Source organism: Parus major, chromosome 5, assembly GCF_001522545.3.
Source record: "Parus major isolate Abel chromosome 5, Parus_major1.1, whole genome shotgun sequence".
Classification (NCBI taxonomy): Eukaryota; Metazoa; Chordata; class Aves; order Passeriformes; family Paridae; genus Parus; species Parus major.
In genome coordinates this window covers 51,219,424-51,240,405 of record NC_031774.1, presented here as the reverse complement: position 1 = coordinate 51,240,405, position 20,982 = coordinate 51,219,424, and the positions used below count along the sequence as shown (strand labels likewise).

The 20,982-nt window shown below is 39.6% G+C and overlaps 1 protein-coding gene across 1 annotated transcript in view; it reads right to left on the bottom strand.

Annotated features, from left to right (window-relative positions):
• Nucleotides 1-20,982, bottom strand: part of DYNC1H1 (dynein cytoplasmic 1 heavy chain 1) — a 45,045-nt gene that overhangs the window by 23,477 nt on the left and 586 nt on the right. Inside the window, exons 2-31 of the mRNA XM_015631124.3 lie at nucleotides 18,606-18,693; nucleotides 17,823-17,996; nucleotides 17,354-17,609; nucleotides 16,241-16,427; nucleotides 15,795-16,066; nucleotides 15,458-15,685; nucleotides 13,923-14,999; nucleotides 13,439-13,618; nucleotides 12,371-12,520; nucleotides 11,953-12,099; nucleotides 11,668-11,808; nucleotides 11,359-11,535; nucleotides 11,147-11,257; nucleotides 10,945-11,064; nucleotides 10,473-10,712; nucleotides 9,786-9,941; nucleotides 9,309-9,422; nucleotides 8,588-8,698; nucleotides 8,299-8,508; nucleotides 7,771-7,917; nucleotides 7,381-7,547; nucleotides 6,533-6,706; nucleotides 5,677-5,842; nucleotides 5,408-5,596; nucleotides 5,137-5,325; nucleotides 4,175-4,457; nucleotides 2,821-2,921; nucleotides 1,181-1,340; nucleotides 671-914; nucleotides 291-474 (exon numbers count right to left, since the gene is read on the bottom strand). Of these exons, the coding sequence (XP_015486610.1) occupies nucleotides 291-474; nucleotides 671-914; nucleotides 1,181-1,340; nucleotides 2,821-2,921; nucleotides 4,175-4,457; nucleotides 5,137-5,325; nucleotides 5,408-5,596; nucleotides 5,677-5,842; nucleotides 6,533-6,706; nucleotides 7,381-7,547; nucleotides 7,771-7,917; nucleotides 8,299-8,508; nucleotides 8,588-8,698; nucleotides 9,309-9,422; nucleotides 9,786-9,941; nucleotides 10,473-10,712; nucleotides 10,945-11,064; nucleotides 11,147-11,257; nucleotides 11,359-11,535; nucleotides 11,668-11,808; nucleotides 11,953-12,099; nucleotides 12,371-12,520; nucleotides 13,439-13,618; nucleotides 13,923-14,999; nucleotides 15,458-15,685; nucleotides 15,795-16,066; nucleotides 16,241-16,427; nucleotides 17,354-17,609; nucleotides 17,823-17,996; nucleotides 18,606-18,693 (6,143 nt within the window). The remainder of the gene's footprint in view (nucleotides 1-290; nucleotides 475-670; nucleotides 915-1,180; nucleotides 1,341-2,820; nucleotides 2,922-4,174; nucleotides 4,458-5,136; nucleotides 5,326-5,407; nucleotides 5,597-5,676; nucleotides 5,843-6,532; nucleotides 6,707-7,380; nucleotides 7,548-7,770; nucleotides 7,918-8,298; nucleotides 8,509-8,587; nucleotides 8,699-9,308; nucleotides 9,423-9,785; nucleotides 9,942-10,472; nucleotides 10,713-10,944; nucleotides 11,065-11,146; nucleotides 11,258-11,358; nucleotides 11,536-11,667; nucleotides 11,809-11,952; nucleotides 12,100-12,370; nucleotides 12,521-13,438; nucleotides 13,619-13,922; nucleotides 15,000-15,457; nucleotides 15,686-15,794; nucleotides 16,067-16,240; nucleotides 16,428-17,353; nucleotides 17,610-17,822; nucleotides 17,997-18,605; nucleotides 18,694-20,982) is intronic.

Sequence of the window (20,982 nt, the reverse complement as noted above, 5' to 3'; positions counted from 1 at the left end):
TATATAAATCTTTCTTATGTCTCTTCATTATGCTTTTGGAATTAATTGCTGAAGATGCTGAGTAGCAGTAAGTGTCATGGATGCACCACCTCCTGTGAATGCATTTTTCACTATGATTCAGGGACTGAGAAGTCATGTTTAACTTGGTGATTTCAAGCAATCAAATTATCTTTGGTAGCTAACATTTTGTTCACATGGCTTAATACTAAATGGTAAACACTGAAGTATTACTTTTGTTATTTAGTGTGCATCCTCTACCACAGAAATAAAGAATTTTGCACACACATTACCTCTTGCTCTGGCAAGTTCTCAGCAATTTCTCCCTCATCAACGACTTCACCACGCTCTTCCTTCTCCCGCTTTATCTTCTGAATCCTCTCCCTCTTCACATTTCCTGCACTAACCAGAACACTCTTCAGTGCTCTCAGGCCAAAATCATAGTGACTTTGGGAGGACAGCTGTTCATCACAAAGCCTAAGAAACAAAACAGACAAAATACAATTTGATTCTCAGTATGAACCAACATAACACTCGGTAAATATAATTTTTTACTTGAAACTATTGCTTAAAATTACTTAATTACTTAAAAAAACTGCTGCACAATGTGCTTAGTAAGTTGTAAAGAATGTAAGTTCTGCTGTTACTGACTGGAGACAAACTTGTTACTCACTTGAAGAATGGTACAATCTTATTGGCAAGAACTTCAGCAGTACGGAAACCTTGGGAGTACAGCATGACCTGGGCAATCAACTGACGGTCTGGTTTTGTCATTGCCAAGCTACGGAACAACTTCTTCAGATTGTCAGGCAGATTAGATCTGCCTGCATAGCCAGGATTCATGGTGATGAAGATTGCCATGTCAGGGCTCACTTTGACTTGTTTGTTCAGCAGCTCACAGGTAATAGGTGTTGCAGCTGAAAAGAGAGTGCATTTAGTTATACCTGAGTCAGTGATCCATCACTCTGAGAACTGAAGTCATACATTATTCTATTTTAGTTTCCTAGAGTAATGGACAGCAGGTTCTCCAGTACTGCAATTCAAACAATATAAATTTCTAAGAACTGAAAGTTACATCAAATATTTAAGTTTTGCAATAAAGTAGCTTCATCTTTACATTATTTGCAAGAAATGTAGCTGAGCAAGAAAACAACATGAAGAACGTTAGAGAAGAATTACATACTCTTGTCATAGTTGGGGTTGGAATGCTCTCTCAAGGCTTCCTGGATGCACTGAACTTGCTGTGAAACTGCAGAGAGCATTCGCTCCTCCAGTCTGTTGAACTCATCAAAGCAGCCCCACGCACCCACTTGGCAAAGTCCCACAAAGATGCGTCCCATTGCCTGCATGGAGAGGGGAAAAATTCACTCAATTGCTTCGGCGAAAGGAACAGAGAAGTGCACTTTATACAGTGCATCCAAGGCAGGAAGAAGCTGTGTTTATTTGTAGGTTACTGTATTTGTAGTATTTTAAGAGTTATGAAAGAGTTCTGAAGTTCAGCTTTCACTGCTTCACAGAACTACAGAAGATGATCATAGCTCCCTATTACTCCCTACTGTACTCAGTGTACTGCTCCAAAACAGGCAATTATGTCATTATTAATGTCAGGTGCAGTTCTAGTCCTTTATCACAAGCAGGGTACAAGAATTAGAAAACAATTCAGAAGAGCAAATTGGATGGCCAGAGTATGATAACCTTTCTACATAAAGAACAACCCTTAAGGTAAGATTCTGGAGAAGGCAACATGAGGGAATGTGATGGAGGTCTAGAATCTACTGGTTTTAGATGAATAGGAATCAATTATTGACTGTCTTTTCTACTACAAGAACTTAAGCATCATTAAAAAAAAGACAAAAAGAAGCTGACCTTTCATGAAGTGCGTAGTAATTGTGCGCAGGGGAACAATTTGGTAAAGATGTTATAGAACGAAGTGTGCAAGTGGATTTAAGGGAAGAAATGATACATGAAGAAAAGGAGCATGAACAGAGTAACACACTTATTCCAGGACATCCTGATTGTCTTAACTGTCAGATGGAGGAAGGGAGCTGGGGCAAGGAAGGATCACATTATCTGTGGTATTAATACTCCCCCTTAGGCATTTTCTTACAGTTACCCCTGCAAGCCAAATGCTGGCTAAATGGAATCCTGATCTGGTCAAAATACAGCTGTACAGAAAAAAATCAACACATGGGCAACCTATCAGAGTCTGTAAGTTTAGTGATTCCTTGTCCATTTTTAATATTGTTTTTTATCTATACACTTGACCAAGGTTTTCATCTGAAGAAAATTTGCTGTGTTACAGTTTACAGAGACATCTCATCTGGTTCTAAATTTGAAGATATCATTAATCTTCAAATATCTGGCTAAAGTTTCTTAGTTTTGAAGAATTCTTCACATGCTGAGGTAAACTGTACAGCTGTGTTATAAAGAATAATTTGGTAATAATACAGCTACTTCAGTAATCTCACTCTCATCTGTTCCTCATTAAACCAGTACTATTAATGCAAACTACATAGTCTAATACACTTTCCTAAAGCCAGGCTTAAGTCCCTGCTCCTGTACTTCCTCTTCCTTTCCCTCGATTTGCTGTTACAGAACTACCTATTCAAAAACCCAGAACCCCTGCCCTAGCAATGTTCCACCCCACTTCTGCTTTAGGCATTTTTTTTTGTTACAGAGGTTCTACATGACCCACAGATACCAGCTGAGTTAGGATTTACACATAATTATCTTGAAAATAAACACTGTTGGCCGTTTCAGGGTTCTGAAGAGATTCCTACTGCTTGTTAACAAAGACTACATTGTTTTAATCAAACAGCTTACCTGGAAGTCAAATGTTTCATCGCAGTTGAAAACCAACACAAAGCGGCCAAGCTGATGTCCAAGAGCTTTAACAGATTCTGTTTTACCAGTACCAGCAGGACCTGTTTTTGAAATGGGATGGACATACTTTAGAGTTTATCATCTGAGTACTTGCAGAGTACTCAGTACACTGCCAGCTCATGCAATCTGCCAGCATGTGGATTGCGAAGGTGCCTTTTCAAGGGGGTTCAAACAAAACCTAAACTGTTTCAACTTCCCCCAAAAGACTGTTTTAGTTATAAGTGTTCTGCATGTCCACATTAACACTGTATTGTGGGGCTGCACATCCTTTCCTCAGTCCACCCCCTAAACCCCATCCCAGGTCACACTACAGTCTCAGGAATGCTTGTTAGGCTTTGTCCTACATTAACAGCACCAGTTAGCTCCCCTTGAGCTTATCAGAAACCCTCTCTGCACTCACAGAAGACTTTTCAAGAAAAGTTCCACTAACTACCAAGTTGGATTGTGGCCAGGATGGAAATTTACTGCTGACTAGAATCAGTAACTTTGCAGCTCTGTAAACAGTGGTCCTAAGTGAGATCCTTTGACATCTCCTGGACTGCAGCATGCAGCACCTCCCTCCCAGTGGGATGCCTCCTGGAGCTTGTGATCCCTCCAGTATGCAATGGAGGATTGCCACTGAAAGCTGACAACTGAACCTGGACTGACCTTCCCCCTCCCTTGACACCCAACCCTGCATTTCTGGAGAGATGCAAAGACATCTGATGTATTTCACTGAACTCAAGGGGAATTTTTTATAGGTATATCTTTGCACATACTTCATGTCTGCGTGCTTTATGAGTGCTGCCAATTTAGGTCTATAATTAAGCTAAACTTTTCATCAAATTACTGCTGTGCTTATAGAAAATCCTACTGAATAATTTTGTTTTAAATTAATCAATTGTTCAAGTACTGCTATTATTGTATTGTTAGGTAATTAAGTGTTGCTAAATCTTTTACACCTAAATTTGATCCAGTCTAAAGCTAAGTTTGGCAAGGGACCCTTGTGACCCAACAGTAGTCTCTCTTACCCCTTTGCATCCCTTACTGTTATCCCTGCTTATCCTTCTGTGTCCCCAGTCTCCACATAAACAATTTCAGATTTTTTAAAATCGGATTTCTCCTTGTGTGCTTTATCTATATATTCTGTAAGTAATAGAATGAACTTTGCCATAGAATTTTTTGTGCTTTTACAAACTCATATTAAACCTGCCTTTGCTGATACCTCACTGGTGATTCTTTAAGTAACTTAACCACTCATTCTCATATATATTAGAGAAGGTAAGAATTTTATACACTTGTCTCACAAACTTACCAAACGGTGACCCTCCAAGTCTTGCCTCCAGCGCTTGTGTCATTGTCAGGTAGCAGCGGTCAGTGAGAGGAGTCTGCACCAGCTTATCCTGAACGCCAAGATACTCAAAACCATAGTTGAATTTTGCATTTGCCATCTGAATGGAGAGCTGTTGCAGCACATCTGTCTGCTTTGGGTCAAAGTAGAACCGCATTTGGCTAAGCCACTCGAAGGATTTGGAGTTGTCGATCTTGCTTTTGATCAGTGATCTTGTAACATCTCTCTGGTGCACCAACTCAGTGATCTGGAGAATGAAGTAACTTGTTAAGACCACAACAATAAAAGCCAAGAAAGACATCCTAATAAAGACAGGAATCCTACATCTTCTCAGATTAGCACAGTGAATTGCCATCACTTAGAAATCATGACCTAAAACCTGTCTCTGGTTAAAATCTCTTGCTACAAAGCCAAAACTAATATCACCTACTGTTCTTAATGGCTTTCCTAGTTTACAGCAAAGCACTTTGGCCCAGTTAGCCTGTTAATCCATTACATTACTGAACTTGGTATTTTACTTGCCAGAAACCAGGTATTTCCCTCTAGAAATAACCCAGGATGATTTTAATTCTCTCCCCACCTCCAATCCCTATCCTAAACAAAAGCACACTATGACTACAACAATAAGCAACTTAATGACAAATTTCACATTTCAATGAAAAAAATCAGTAACTTCCATACCTGGAAGATCCAGTTTCAAGATCAATTCACTGAGATAGCCTATAACGTGGTATATTCATGCATTAAGCTGACTAGAGTGAAAAAATACCACCACCTACATTAAGGATCAAGTCTTTAAGTAATTGCTTAATTCACACAAAATCTCTTCCTGGAGGAATATTAAGTCTTAGACTAATCAATTTTTTCCTTAAAATTTAAAAATGTGCACCTGTAAACCCTGAAAAAGAAAGGAGTTTTTTACTTACCAAATGCTCCAGTTTCCTTCTGCGAAGGGGTGGCTGCTCCATCAGCACAGAGTCTGCCAGGACATTGAGTGTGACCTCAACATTGGCTAGCACAGACTGGAGAGGACTGTTGTCTCCACCTCCACCATTGAGGGCTGACTCCACGTTCTCAGACCAAGCAATCTGGGCTGAGAGCACAACAAGCTGAGCCTGTGTAAAAAAAACCTCATCAGATAGTTTTCCTTGCTGAAGTAACCAAGCTGCAGTATACTTAAGTGTTCCACATTAATACCTGGTATTTGTCAATCCAAGAGATGTAGACTGCTGGATCAATTGAAGTTGCTTTTCCAAAGATTTCTACTTCAGTAACAGACTCTGCAAGCAATTTAGCAAGGGTCACTCTCATTTCTTTTTCAACAAGAGTGAGCCACTCATTGATCTTGGGATGTTCTGTGATGGAGACGGGTGTTTTGAACAGCACCTGCAAGTATTAAAGGTTTAAGTCAGCCCACATTCACCTATTTTTGTAATTTTATTTTGAAAGAAATACTGCAGCTATACCTCCTCTCCTTCACGTGAGGATATTCCAAGAACTACAGAATTGTCTTCATTGAGAATAATGCTAGAAACTCCAGCAAACATTTTCTTGAAGTGTTTCTGCAACTTAGCAACATTTTTGCTGTTTCCAATGATTTCAAGCAAGTCTTCATCACCAACAAAGTAGAACCTATTAATTACATAAAATTAGATCTATATCAGAACTCCAACTATCACATTTAATTTATAATTTGTGCTTCATCCATGGCCACTACAAGCATTTCCTCAACACTGCAAGAGTGCATGAACCATTTGCTAGCAGTTATATCTCAGTGTTATACCTCAGTGTCCACATTAAATTCATATGGTCTGCACCATAGAGAAGTGTATACATGCTCCACAGTGTGTATCATTTTCTTTACTAATCCATCTCTGAAATACCCACAGTAGAGTTTGGCACTGAATTGCCTATCATGAAGACCTCCTACTCAGTACCTCCATCACTCTTACTTTCTCATGCTATGTGACAAACTAGTTGAGGACTACAGGTAAGTCAAAATCAATGACCTAAATACTGGACTGTGACAATTTGGACACTGTACTTCAATCAAATGGCAGAAGAAGCTCTTCAGGTTACAGAAATCAGCTGCAATGGTTCCTTAGGCAATATCCAAATCCTATAACCAGCCAGAGAAGAGCAAGTAAAGGAAGTTTCAGCCCCACTTCCAGAGAAGCATCTGTAACTGAATTCTGTATATAGACAATACATATTTAACATCTCATATAGAATGCACCACAGAAGAACTGGCAGAGGCTTTACAGAGCAGTAAACCAATTCCTGCACAGAAACTTGAGATTAATTCAGGAGTCAGCTGCTTACCGAGGGAAAGAGGACCTCTCCCTTTCCAAGTACTCTCCCAGTGCTTTCTGTATCTTCCCAAGTAAGTCTGCCAGTCTTTCTAATGATCTCTGCACACCTTGAATGTTAAGAACATCCATCACAAGTGGAGATTTGGACACCTTTTTCATGAGTGCCAAAAATTCAGTGCTGATGCTGCAAGTAAAATAACACAATACATTAGTGCAAACTCAGTAACCACAGGCCTACAGAACACTAAAATTATTTGTCTCTAAATGACCACCCACCACTAATGGTTGCAGCAGCTCTAGGGAGCACAAGCCTAAATTCCCCAAATTCCTCTTTATCTACCTCAAGCCCACAACAACAAAATCTAACTTCTTTGTAATGCTCAATCTACCAAGTCCAGGGCAGGTCTAGTTATCTTTACTTCCTGAGGAGATGCATAAATATGATTCTTTGATCTGACTGCAAGCGTGTGTGTGGAATGAGTAAGTATGATCAGACCAGCTAAAAAGAGAGGAAGTAAATAATGTTTAAAGGGTGAGATTAAATGCAGCAGCAACAGGAATCAGCCTGTTTGCTGCAGCCACAATGGCAGAAAAACCCTTGAAGTAACTGACAGGAACTAGCAAGGAAAGCACCTGAGTCCAAATCATCTTCTAAAAATTGTACATCAGCTTGTTTACTATAAACGTTTTCTGCCATAGCTGCACACCTTGATGAACTTGTATCTACAGCAGCTGTACCAGATAAAAATGCAGTCAGTATTTCAGCTCAGAGAGTGCTACGAGAGAGTCACGAAGTTTCAGGCCTGTCCACATGGTGCCCCATGGGGAGGAAAGAAAAGAACAAAATTAAAAAGTTACCTCTGGAACCGCTGGGTCTCCACAGGCAGCAAGTGCTTGATGTCTGCACTGCCAGTAAAGATACCCTCCAGGTAGACCCACCGTCTCTGGACATCTATCCAGACATCAAAGAGTGCCATGATACGGTTCAGCTTATCTTCCCAGCTAAGGGCATCTTCCTCAAACACCTGAAGTTTAAACACTGCATTAATATTCATTTTAATATTATTAAGTGTTTGACTACTAGTAATTATTAGAGGAAACAGTTTTTTCAGAGTTATGCATATACAATTAACAGTCTGTCAGCTTTAAACAGTGAATATAGCTAGCCCCTACTTACAAAAATAAAAACTAAAAAGAAGGGGAAGGCAGAAATAAACAAAAATTCTTTAGCTTTGTTCTCCATTTTACCTTGTAGTATGGTGACAGCTTCATAGCAGACACACTGTTAATGTGCTCCTTGACTTTGTTGAAAAGGTCATCCCATCCACGAATCAAACGACACTTGTTCTGGTAATTGACCAAGTCCAGTTCATAGGTGTTCCACACTTCTCTTATCTGAAGAAAACAATGTTTCAGATACGACATCAATCATTTCTCCAACATAGTTACAAAGCAGAAATGAATTACAGTAATCAGATACTATTTTTTTACCTGAAGAATCTGGCTTTACACTCAAGGTTTTTGTTAAAAACATTGAGACTATGATGCAGTTCAGGGATCTTTGCAGTCACTACCAAGAACTGCTTTTCCCAAATAATGAAAGTTTCAACACAGGAAGTTTACATAGCTTTAAACTATTCCCCAAAACAGATCAAACCATGGAGTCTTGGCACTTGTTTCAACAGCTTAGAGTTACAAGTTTACTACACAAGCAGCGATCTGACAGCAACCCTCAGGTTTGCTATTACATGCGTACATACAAGAGCTGATACTAGCCTGTTTCAAGAACTCTTCCAAAGCCATCTCTCCCTGAGCCACCAGCAGAACATCTTTGACGATTGCTTCATTTCTCTGTAAATCAACATCCCAGATCTGGCCCAGGGTCAATTCTGAGACAACCCAGTTAACATGAAGCCTCTTCATCAGTTGTTTCCAGTGTCGGTCTTTAAGTGCCTCAGATTTCAGTTCAATAACTAACATGTTTATCTACAGAAGAAAAGAAAGCAAGTTACATCTTTGAACTTAAATATAAAACACATGCATTTCAGAAATGTGTGCAACTTACCTTCATGTAGCCCTTCAGAAGTCTCTGAACATACTCATAGGAGGCATACTGTCGCAAACGGGCGGGGAAGTTTTTCAGTTGGTTCAGCAGACCATCCAAGTTTTGTCGAAGCTGTTAGCAACATAAAATAAATGAAATCTTCCTCTACAATCCTCCTGCACATAGTCATACAAGTTGCCTACACATTTTTCACAGAAACTCTCTCTAATGAGACTTTAGCAACAGGACAGCTCTTTTAAGTGTTACCCTTATTTCCCTAAGATGTGGTTATTCTACTGTCGAGAATGAATTTATTGGTCTGATTGAGATTTATGATGCAGTCTTGTCACAGGCAATTAGTTTATAGATGAGTGTTCTTTCTGCTCTTTACCTCCGGAGCACTGAACTAAAATCAATGCTGTTCACTCAACTGTATAATGAAGTTTCTCTAATGAGGTCTAACAGCCTATGTAAAAACATCAGTTTCTTCTCTGTAGATGCAGTCCAATCTCAAACTATGGAAAATGCAAATTCCCTGTAAAATTACTTAAATTACGACAATCCTGTGAGTATTTTTTAGCTTAGCTTCAGACGAAACATCCTCACAACATACTGAAAAATTTACCTAAATACTGAAAATGATCCAGATGGACAGTAGAGCATGTCTGTCTCAAGAGGTCTAATTTCTAATTTGCATATACTTGTGTCAGTTATGTTGTTCATGTATACAAAACTGAAGTACCTTGCGAGGCTGTACTGAGACCCAGGGCTGTTCTTTCATTTGATCAATCTGTTCCCAGACCTTAGAGAGTTCAGACCAGACACCTTTGAGATCCTGCAGCTCTTCAAGGGCTACCTGTAATAAAGAATGTATCAACCATCAGCAGTTATTCCTAATTTCTTCAAAGTCAATAGTATGAGTGAGTTAAACAAAATACTTCTTATACATCAAAAACCTCCAGATAGCTTGCCAGTTCAACAGAACTGCAACAGCAAGTGACCAAGTAGAAATTTTCTATCTTGGCTCACATCAGAGTTCCAAAAGATTAAGACAGTCAATGAAGAGATCACAGACAAGCTCTGAAGGCTAGAACTGAGTCAGTGGGGAGACTGTGCCCTGATATTAATACAGCACCCACAGCAGTCACTCTCCTGAGGGAGAAAATGACAGAACTGAAACATTTTTATCCAAAGCTGGAAGTGTGTGAGCCGGCGGTACCTGGACGCGCTCCTCACTGCCACTGAGCAGTCCAGTATCTGTAAGTTCCAGAGCTTCCTTGGCCTTCGCACACTTCTCACGGTCATCCTTCAGCCTGCCGAATTTTCCTTCGTAAATGGTAAGAGCTTGAAGAGCCTCTTCTGGACGTAGATTTCCCTAAAGTTTGCATGGGATACATTAATCCAACAATCCTAGAGTTACGCTGAAGGCATGTTAAAAGTGAGGACTAAATATAAATGTTGGTTTGTCTAATTTTTTTACATTTCCATTCTGTTGACAATAAGACAACCAGTTAGTCCAAAATAAGTCTCATTTCTTTTTTACATGCAGTTTTTGGCTTTACCAAAAAGCACATTGGTGGGGGGAAAAAAGAGCAAAAAGTAGCTTGCTTCTGAATCCTCCTACATACATACCTCTGACACACACTTGTCTCAGACAAAGCTCTCTTAGTCAATAAAGTAATTTACTTTTCTGCACCTAACAGAGGCCTATGTTTTAAGGGTAAATTTCCCTCTGCGAATACTGCCAAAAATCAAAACAATGGCAGGTTATTACAGAACCCTTAAAAAGACTTTTACTATCACCTAAAATGAAAAACCGCAAAAAAAGCATAAGAACAAACTCCTTACTTCTTACTGAATGCAGTAAATCTACCTCATTCACTGAATATTAATCATCATTACTTACTGTTACAGGCTTTGTTTTCTCCCAGTCTGTCAGCAAGTCAGTTGTTCGGCTCTCCACTGCACGATCCTCTTGAACTATTTTCATCTGCAGATTTGCTACTTGTTGTTGAATGGCAGAATCCTTCCTACGCATAATGTCATTAAAGGCACCCCATTCTCCTTCGATGTTGTCAATGTACAGCCAAGAGGAAGGAAACTGGAACCTTTGTTTCTCAAGCAAGCGCTGACCATTGCGATAAAGCTACAAGACACAGTGGTTTTAAGTTAAAAAAACAAAACTTAAGCTGCAAGGCTAAATAAATGTACTTTAATAAGTTCACTATAGAGCTCACTGGATTTTTCAAAATATGAAGTCTGACTCTGTTTTTAAGAGAACTTGAACATACTTTTATGATTACGATGAAGCTGCATTTTATGAGCTAAGCCTGACATTTCTACAAGTCAGAATCATTAACAAAAGACAACAAACATACCTCAACTTGCTTTTCAAACTGTTTGATTTTACGTTTCAAGGACTGCACGTATGTGATGAATGTCACAGCATCTGATGTGCTAGCAGTGTCCACAGAATGCTGCTCCAGCTCTTGACGGGACTGTTAAGGGAATAAATTAGCATTTTAGCATTCTACAACAGCTGATCTGAAAGTTAAAGGCTGGAATTAAAGCTTTTCTTACCTTAGAAATTTGTGAATGAAACTCTGTCATATTCTGACCAAGCATTTGGCCAAATTTGCTGAGCACTTCCTTGTGCCAGGAGTCATACTTCAAGTTCACCTTTGATTGTACCTACAAGTGAATGTTACATAATAATTTGTCACCCTTGCTATTTTCTGTTATACATCTATTCTGAAACTCATTTATCACAACAAATAATTACAATTTCTTACCTTGCCGTAGTCTATGACAACTGGTCCAAACTCCTTTCTGGTTTCTGCATTGTCAAATGTTCCTCTTGCCTTTCTTATCTGAACCAAAAGGGCCTGCCACTTATTCAGGTCTTCTCCAAGACGGTTGTAAATATTTTCAGCCTGCATATCCCACAGACACTGGTACTGCAGCCAAACCTAATGGAGGTATTTCACAATGTTCAGAACTTCTCCAGTGTATTCCAAAAGATGTGTTTCCCTCCAGCCCCAAGGAAAACTGAAATTCCATGTTCATTTTAGCTGTTCCATTATATCCTGTCAGCCTCCTACCTTGACATACTGCTCCACTTCAGTCACAATTCCCATGACAGCTGAGTATGACTCCTCCAGAGCTGCAGGGCCATCAGGCATCCTTGTCAATGCATTACGATAGAACTTTTCTTCCTCAGACAGCTCATAATGCACTCCAACCTAAGAACCACAGTTATACTTGTGATATACATGAACTTCCAGGGCACTCAGATTTGGTTTTAGATCAACACACTAATATATTTAAGACAGTTAATTACTAAGTGAAAGCAATTGCTCAGACTTAGACACAGCTTCATTACTTACCTGGTATCTCTGACTTTGAATTCTTGGCAGTGACAGGATTACCATTTTCCAAGAAAACATTTCTTGGTAAAGTTTGTATCTACAGTCTTCAATTGGAGGATTCAAGTATATCACCTGGTTGGTTATTCTTAGTTCATGTACAATGTTCTGCAGAAACAGTAAAAACACCCAGTTTTACTGGGAGACACTGCTATATATAGGCAAGAATTTTGAACTTCAAGAAGCACTTTTCCATTATCAACTTGCACTTAAATGGAAAGAGGAAAATATTTCTCCAAAAAGAGATGCAGAAAAAGTATTTGTCTTCCATAGAAGCCTCAGAAATAATTTCTGCATTAGTTAATTGACAATAAGGAAAAAACCAACCAACCAAAAAAAAACCCAACCAACCAACCAAACAAAACAAACAAAAACTTACTTTGATCTTGGGTTCACCACCAGGCTTATGGCTCACTTGAGGAGCATCTGTATCCATGTCAACTTCTGCTTTGTCATCTGCTTGTCCCAGAAGAACCTGGGTCCAGGCCCTCAGTCCAGCTTGCAAACGAACACCCAGGATTCTTTCAATCTAAAGAAAATGAGGCACATTGGAGGAAAAAACTGCATATTCACTGCATGAAGATCCCCACTTCCAGTATATTCTGACGAGCACATTACAGCACCTCAAAGAACCACGTGCTCCTTTACTAAGCCATTCCAGCACCAGAAGGGGCTTACAAGAATTGGAAGGACTGTTTACTAGGGCTTGTAGCAATAAGACAGTGAATAATGGCTCTAAATTGAAAGAAAGGAGGTTTAGAATTAGGTATTAGGGTGGTGAGACACTGGAACTGGTTGGCCAGAGAAGTTATGGATGCCCCATCCCTGGAAGTGTTCCAGGCCAAGCTAGATGGGGCTTTGAGCTAACAAATCAGTGCCATCACTGCCCACGGAATGGGGCCGCAACTAGATGATTTTTAAGGTCTTTACCAACCCAAACCATTCCAGGATTAAAGAGGTTTAGGAGTTTTGGTAAATTTGCACTGAATAAAATTCAAAGCTTCTCTTGGTCCTCATGGACTTTAATGTAATAAAACAATTTGAACCGTATTGAAGGTGGCCTAGTGACCAGTGATCTGAAACTTAACAGGCAGAAAGAAACAATATAAGGGCAACAAGTCTTTGCTACCAGGATAGCAAATTTCCACCACCCTTTATCTACCTTGCTCCCCAGCACCCTCTAGGCCATCACACTGCATCAAACTTTTTTTTTCAAAACATGAAACTCCCCTTGAATTAATTGATCCCAAAGGTCAACAGCAAAAAAAAACCCTTGCATATTCTGCATACAAAAAATACCCTGAAATTTTCAGGGAATGAGAATTTAGTCTCTGGTATGACTATAAAAGTCACTCTAGGTGACTATAAAGACAATAATCAAAATATATTTTGCATCTGAATAAAATGTTACCTCTAAACATATACCACTCCTTGATCTCAAACCTACCTCCATATCCAACTTATTGACCCAGATTGGCAAATTTGAGTATGAATGAAGATTTAAATCATCCACAGCTTTCTGAACTCTGTTCAATATTTCAGAGAAAGTCTTGTGATCATACATGCATGTTTCCAATGATCTCACTTCCAGGTCTATCTTCTCTTCAATAATGAGCAGATCATCCACCTAAGACAGTTTAGGAAAAGTGGGATGTTTAGTTTGACAGGTTAGGTCAAGGAAACAATAACAATATTCAGTAACAGTTAATCACGTATCTTTATTTGGATGCAGCAATCCATCAATTTTAGCAATATCAAATGAAAATAGTACTGCTAATAGCAATTTTAGCACTACTAAAAGATCCATTCAGTCAGCTACTTAGTGTAAGAGCTGCAGAACTGGTTCTCAGCTATCCACTGACACTTTCAGATAACCACACATTACCGAATTACAAATGTAAGTTTTGCAGATTTTCACAGAAAACACAAACCTTTTCCTGGAAACTGAAGACAGTCTCAGCCAGCCGCTGTACATATGGATCAAGTTTGTATGATTCCCACACAAGTGCAATTCCTTCTGCAATCAAAGCTTGCACCTCTTTCTTCAAGCCAGCGACCAGCAGCGAGATAGTATTACGCTCTTCTACTTTCTCACACGTTCGCTCGTATGTGCGGACACTTTCAATGAGAGAAATAGCAAATGGATAGAGCTGGTTTGCTTGGTGAGCTTTGTTGACAATTGCTAGCGGGACACGGAAACCAAGCCACTTCAGGTTTCGGACTTCTTTTGAAAGTGTAATTATTTCTGGGAGAAAGTTCACTTTCAGTTTCAGGACATTTCCAGTTCGACCTCGAACACGAGTGCTTTCAATGGTGAAGATGCGACCAGACACACCAAGGTTGCGCTGCTGAACTTTTCTTGCCCAGTCATCAAAGATCTCCTGAGTGTTGAGCTTCATGCGAAAGCTATCTCCATCCTGCTTTAGCTTCTGACCTTCCACATGGTTCTCCCAGCCTTTGCCAAGGACATCCTCCACACGCTTCATGTAAGCAGTGAGCTGCCTGTCAATCTGTTTTGCCCAAATTATAGACCCAGACACAGGAGGCAAGTCACGAACGTGACTCATTTTACATGCTTGACTCTGTGGGTATTGTACTTTAAACTTGTCATGAAGAGACTCGATATCATCTTTCACACGCTGGATCAATTGTGTTTGGTACTCACGAATGGCACCGCGAATGTGAGGTCTGACAAACAAGGCGTTAAACCGGGAGAAGATTCTGAACATTTCATTGGCATTCTTTGCTGTACCGAGTTGGTCTCTCAAACGGGCTGTTATTCTTGTTTCAACTCTATCAATTCTTTCATCGTAGCGCTTCATTGCTGCTTCCCAGGCTTCTGTACCTTCTTTGGAAACATCCAACCCATCTACTTCCTTAACATTCTCGTACGCAAGATTGACTTCTTCAATTGCATTAGCATCTGCAGCATCAAACAGGACTTCTGCTACTTTCATATCCTGTGGTTCAGGTACCTCGCCTTGATTTTGCTGGGCAACAGCTGTTACCTACATTAGAATCACAGTTTAGTGAGTCAGATACTTCAAAATTTCCCTGGAAGTAGCAAGATGCAGTTGGTTCTAAAAAACACTGCACCAACCCCCTAACAATCAGTGATAAATTCTTAATAAACTTTCAGTCATGCTTCAGAATTAACTTCCAGTAGGAATAGGGCAAGACAGTTGCTTTACAAACTTCCACTACTGTGCGGCATAATCTTATTTTCCACTGTGGTTTAGCCAAATTCAAGGATTTAAACACTTATTAATCTCCTCTTGTGTTATGTCTGGACTTGCTGAGTTTATTAACATGAGTATGTATTATGAAATGTAAATCAGAATTAAAGCTAAGCCTATTAGCAAGGGCTCAAAACTAAACATGGAAACATTTGTGCTGGTAACTTCAAGTAATAGTAACAACTTTGAAGAAGCCACACGAATTTTTTTTTTGTAACAACCAAGATTACCTGAGGTCGCAGGACTCTCACAATGACTGCTCTCAGCTGCTCATGCTGACGCCTGAATTTCCTCATTTGATCAAGACGACTCTGGAGTTTCCTGTGAGCAGGATTGATGCGCCACACCATCTTCAGATTCTCTTCCCTTTTTCTCTTCACGATATCTCTCAGCAGAACTTGCAGCTTCTCATATTCATCATCCCAGGTTTGGAATACTTCAAAACATGCAACCATTACCTAAAAAAAGTTTTAGAACAGGAACTTTAGCTCCCAAATTAAATGCTTCCTGAGAGTCACAGTCCAATGCAAAAATACAGCAACCAGTATCACGAAGCCATGAACACACCTTCTCAAATTCCTCATAGGCCACATGCATCAGTTTTCTGGTTCCCAACACTTTAAGCAGCTGAGAGCTCAGATCTCTTGAAATAGCTTCCACTAAACGCAATGCCCTTTGGATTGGGTATTTTGTGTTCCTGATTTTTCTCAAATGTGTAAATATTGCAACAAGGGCCTGCCTGATTTTGTCCAGCTCTGTAGCAGACAACAAGTCATTCAGTGGAAAGTCTTTCATCAGTGGATTATAGTCATTCACAGTTTCCAGCGCCTGTTTCAGACCTAAATGGAAAAGATTTGGAATATAACTTTTCATTTCATAGACCAAAATATCTACCTCTAACTAGTCCAAGGTTCCTCTAAACAGCATTGTTCTTTGTACCAGAATGTTCAAGAATGAAACAGTTTAAGTTCTGTAGGACATTTGAGAAAAATATTATTGAACAGATATTTTACCTGTGTCAGTATCAAAGCTGACAGTTGCATGAAAACGTTTGCCATGTTTCAGAATGTCCAGAGTCAGCAGAACTTCTGGACTTTCACGTTTTTCCTGAATGCGGTACAGAGCCCTTTCCAAATTCAACCAGAAGCTTATCTCCTGCAATGCAGTGCCTGATGCAGGATCTCGATCTAATTTGGTCACCTTCAAAGTAATGGAGAGAAAGAGAAGAAAGAAAAGCATTTAATTTGCGCGCTTTCAACTGTAAAAACTTGCTGTTACTAAATATAATTTAAACATGCAACAACTGCCAGGTTTTAATAATCCAACCTCAGTTTTGGCACTCATTATTTGAAAAGTGTAGGAACTACATGCAACAAATGACAAGTTTAATTCCATAGATCTTAAGGGTTGGTTTTAGGATGCTCATGTAATAATCTTCAGCACAGTCTAAAAATGTCACCTGGCTGCTTTCCTGAACAGTGTCTGTATTCTGGTTAAAAGCAGATGAGCCAGGCAAGATAATAAATGTTTTATACTCGTAAGTAAGAAAAGACAACACTGTTCCATGAGCAATAGGTGTTTCCTGTGCACAGAGGCAAAAAATTCAGACTAGTATCACAGATGCTGTTTTTGAGTAACAACAACAGACTAGCAGTTCTTCTGAAAAGTATCAGGCAGAAGTATGAGATTACAAGATAGGCCTGCAGCGACCATTGTGAAGTGGTTGTGGATGCACCAGGGGCAAATAACAAAACAGGCCAATCAGATGTGATTGAGATGTTCCTCTCAATCTGCTGTAAGGATTTTGAAGAACAGTTACAAATTTCACAGGGTTACTGCCAGTTCCTTGAGTCTATTACAATATGTACAACATAGTCACACTCTTGGTTATTTGTAAAACAATTTAGACTAGATTCCAAATTTAGACTAGGCTTAGCCTAATTTTAGACTAGACTTAGCCTAATTTAGATCCCTGTCTCTTGGTGACTCAAAAACCTGGTCTCAGATCTTCAGAATATCCTGCACTAAGCAGCATTTTACCAGTTAATCTGGGAAGAAGATACACAGTACTACATAGAAGTTCTTATTACTTAGTTGCTTTTTTCCCCTGTTCTTTGTTTGGTTACCTTTTGTATTTCTCTAATCCAGCGGTTGACTCCAGACTGTAATTGATTCAGGAACAATGGATCCTCAGCCTTCTCACCAAAATCTGTAACTTTTGGTTTTTCTCCACGTTCGTAACACTGCTTGGCAACATTAGTAATGGTTGCATGAATTGGCAGACTGATCTCTGGAATTTCAATATTCTGTTGCAAATGCAAGAGGCCCATTTCAAGCTCTGCAATCTTTTTCTCAACTGAAGGAGCCATCTTATCTCCATCCCTGGAAAAGCACAGATGTTTCCATATAAGAAGGAAAACCAAAAACCATACATAACACAGTCAGAGCTGAACTGCTTCCAGAGTCAGCAACAACATCATACACAACTGTGCTTAAATAATTCATGTGATTCACTTTTTGTTATTTTTTTTTTTTAATCATTAAACACTTCCTTTAGTTCATTAACACAGAAATGCACTATTTATACTGAATTACCTGTCTGCTTTTCCAGATTCTCGGATATAGGACTTGAAAAAGGGAGCAACAGCATTGCTAATGAAAGAGTGCAAAGTTTCATATGGAGAGTCTTCACTGAGAGTGAGCACTCTGAGCTGAGAAGACACTGGTTTGTCGGCATCGATCACTGCTGTACGTTTGATGAAGGCCAGGCTATGGAACAGAGAAGAGTTACTAACCAGTCATTTGAAATTTAAGTGACACAACAGCTTTAATCTGACTGCAAGTCTAGGAGTCAAATGGTAATCTGTGTCATCATACTTCACAATTCTTCTTCTAACAGACTAGAATACAAGTCTTCCTAATAAATACATCTTTAGAGTTCAAGCAAGCTGAGCTATCAATAAGGACTTTGAAGTAGGGGCACACTAAAGAAAAAACACATTTTGCAAAGCTTCAGAGTAAAATATACATCAAGATAATTGACAAATGTGTAAGAGCCAGACATAACCGAAGAACATTGAACCCAAGTTGTGTATGTTAGTTACAGTTGCATGTATGCCAAAATTAATAAAACTTTGTTTCTTTAACCCCAGAGCTAGAAGTCCTAGGTCCATTCTTTTCAGCCACACGACACACCCTTTTTTTATCACAGCCTCTGATAAAAACAGCCTTGAAAAGCTATTGTGCCACTTGAACAAAAACACTGCCTGAAAGCACTAGGTACACCAGAGGTCAATTTGTAGGTAAAGTAGGCAAATCTGCCTGTGCGGGCTTTACATATAAAGAGTGGAAATGTTAAGATCTACTTTATTAATTCACCTGTTTGACTTTATTCCATAATGAATGTCAGTGCTGATACTGTAGGAAATGAACTCTTTTTCCTCTTCTCCTTCATCTCCCACATCCTCTGCAAGAAAATACAGTACGTAAGTAATACTTAATTTCTAACACATCTGTCACTCCTCTCAACCACCTTCTGCTATTACCAGACTATTTTCTAACCATTAAGCTCCACACCAACTTAATTAACTAAATTAGGTCAAATGTAGCTTTGCAATATCTCTCAGATGCAGAATGGGTTCATTGTCTTTAAACAAAACTCCATTAATATTTAGGTTGCTATAAAAATAATAAAACATTACAATAAATTAATTATAACTCATTCTGAGAGAGAAATCTGCAATACAGAATGTACATTTCTTTGCAGAGATATGTTGCCAGGACAACTATGCTTCAGTGAGAACATTTAACAGCTGCTTTCTTCTTTCAAAGGTGGCTTTTTATTTTCAGACATCTACTTTGAAAATGATTTGGAAATTCAAGTCTCTGAAGGAGAAAAAAAATCTCTTGACAGAACAAAAGCTAAGCCATGGGAAGTACTCAGGCATTAGCACAGCCAGTGCATCATAGATGATGTAATTGCTGGGGATGCAGGCAGTCCTGCTGCAATGCAGTGATTTCAGCGCAGAAGGTTACTCCCTGTTGGGGACACACTCTGACTGGACACAATACAGCAGACTGTCCTGTTCTGATTTCCTTCAGCCCTTAGGAGATACAGCCTCAGAGTGTCGTATTTGTGGCCCCAAGCACCAGAAGCCTGGTCACAGAACAACACAGCACTTGAGACTGCAGGAACCCGTATGAGAGCAGCTGGCAGGCTGGGGAGCTAGTGATACCAAAGAGCAGCTTTCATAATGTAGAAATAAGGCTTCTGTTTTATTGTACTTGTAATCAATAATCTACTTCACCCTATGTAGTCCATGGACAAGCTTCAATAGTAACAACATTTTTAGTAGTGTGAGAGCTCTCCATATGCTGCTGGAAGTTTCAGATCTGTTAAGTCTGAACATCTGTCTGTCATTCATAAAATACAGACCGCCCAAATAACTGCTATCAAACCAGAAGATATGGACAGAAATGGCTTCTGTGCATCATAAATTAGTTTTTGGATTTTGAAAGATGTAATGAGTCTTTTAATTTCTTTTTATGCACACATATATAACAATATCTATGCCATGAGCCTGGAGACAACTGATCACCACTATCTTTATTGCTTCCAACCTGAAGTAGGGATAAGCATCCTCATGATACAGGCATAGCAAAAATGCAGGAATAGTCTGCATTAATATTAAAGAGTTTTCTTTACATCTTATTAAACACTGCATCATGAGTGCATAAAGACAGCTGTTCTTTTGTTCTCTTCAAGAAAATTAACCCTACTGAAAAAGAATCCTCAAAACTGTGAAAGGGGACAGAGGAGGATAATCTGGAAATAGACAAAAAATAAACAATGATGGGATATTTTTAAGCAAGATCTGAAGTTTATAGTGAATAGACAGTGAATGAAAGAACCTTCTTGATGTTTCTCTCTATGTGCAGCAACTGCAGGGCATATATAAGGATGTTAAACTATTTCTGTTGACATGTTAAATAATGCAATATGAAATACAACTTTATTAGGATTTGAAATATACAAGACCAGAACCACCAGCACACTAGGAGAAGCAATCCAGAAGCATAATAGTAGAATTTTGCAAGCTCACGCTGGCAGTCAGGTAGCCATTTGCAGACTGTAGAGGCTTCTTTAAAAGTAAAAGTCTGCACTACTGATGAAACCTAGCTGTATTTTGTCACTGCTCATTAGGCTGCATTCTGTGACAGTAGGAGCTTATTTAGCAATAGATCTGTTGACAAGTAATTTTCGAAATAAACAGTGAGTTATGGTAGCATGTGAACAACAAAGACACTCAAGCCAGTCTCAGCTTAGCTGCAGTATTTCATGAAGCATTTAATGAGTTTCCGAGCGCAAGCAGCACGGTCACCAGGCTTTGTTAACTAAACAAAGCCACGGTAAGGTCCACATCTTCATTTGTCAACTATGGGAACTCTCTAATCAACCAAGAAACGACGCTTTTTACAGCTCGATTCAGGCTGGGGGTTCTCGTTTTCCCTTTATCTGGGGTTTTGACGCTCTTGTTCTGTTTCAGAGCGGCTATCTGCCTCGGCCAAGAGGTCACTTCCCCGGCAGCCTGTCTGCCGCAGGAGCGCTGTCACGGCCGACTGATGAAGCACTTTGGGTGCCTTTCCAAGCAGGACCGGCCGCAGCCGCAGCACAGCAAATCTGGGCCCACAGCCTGCCAGCAGCCCCGCCGCGCACCCGCCTGGGCCCCGGACCGCGGAACAAAGGGGGCGGTGG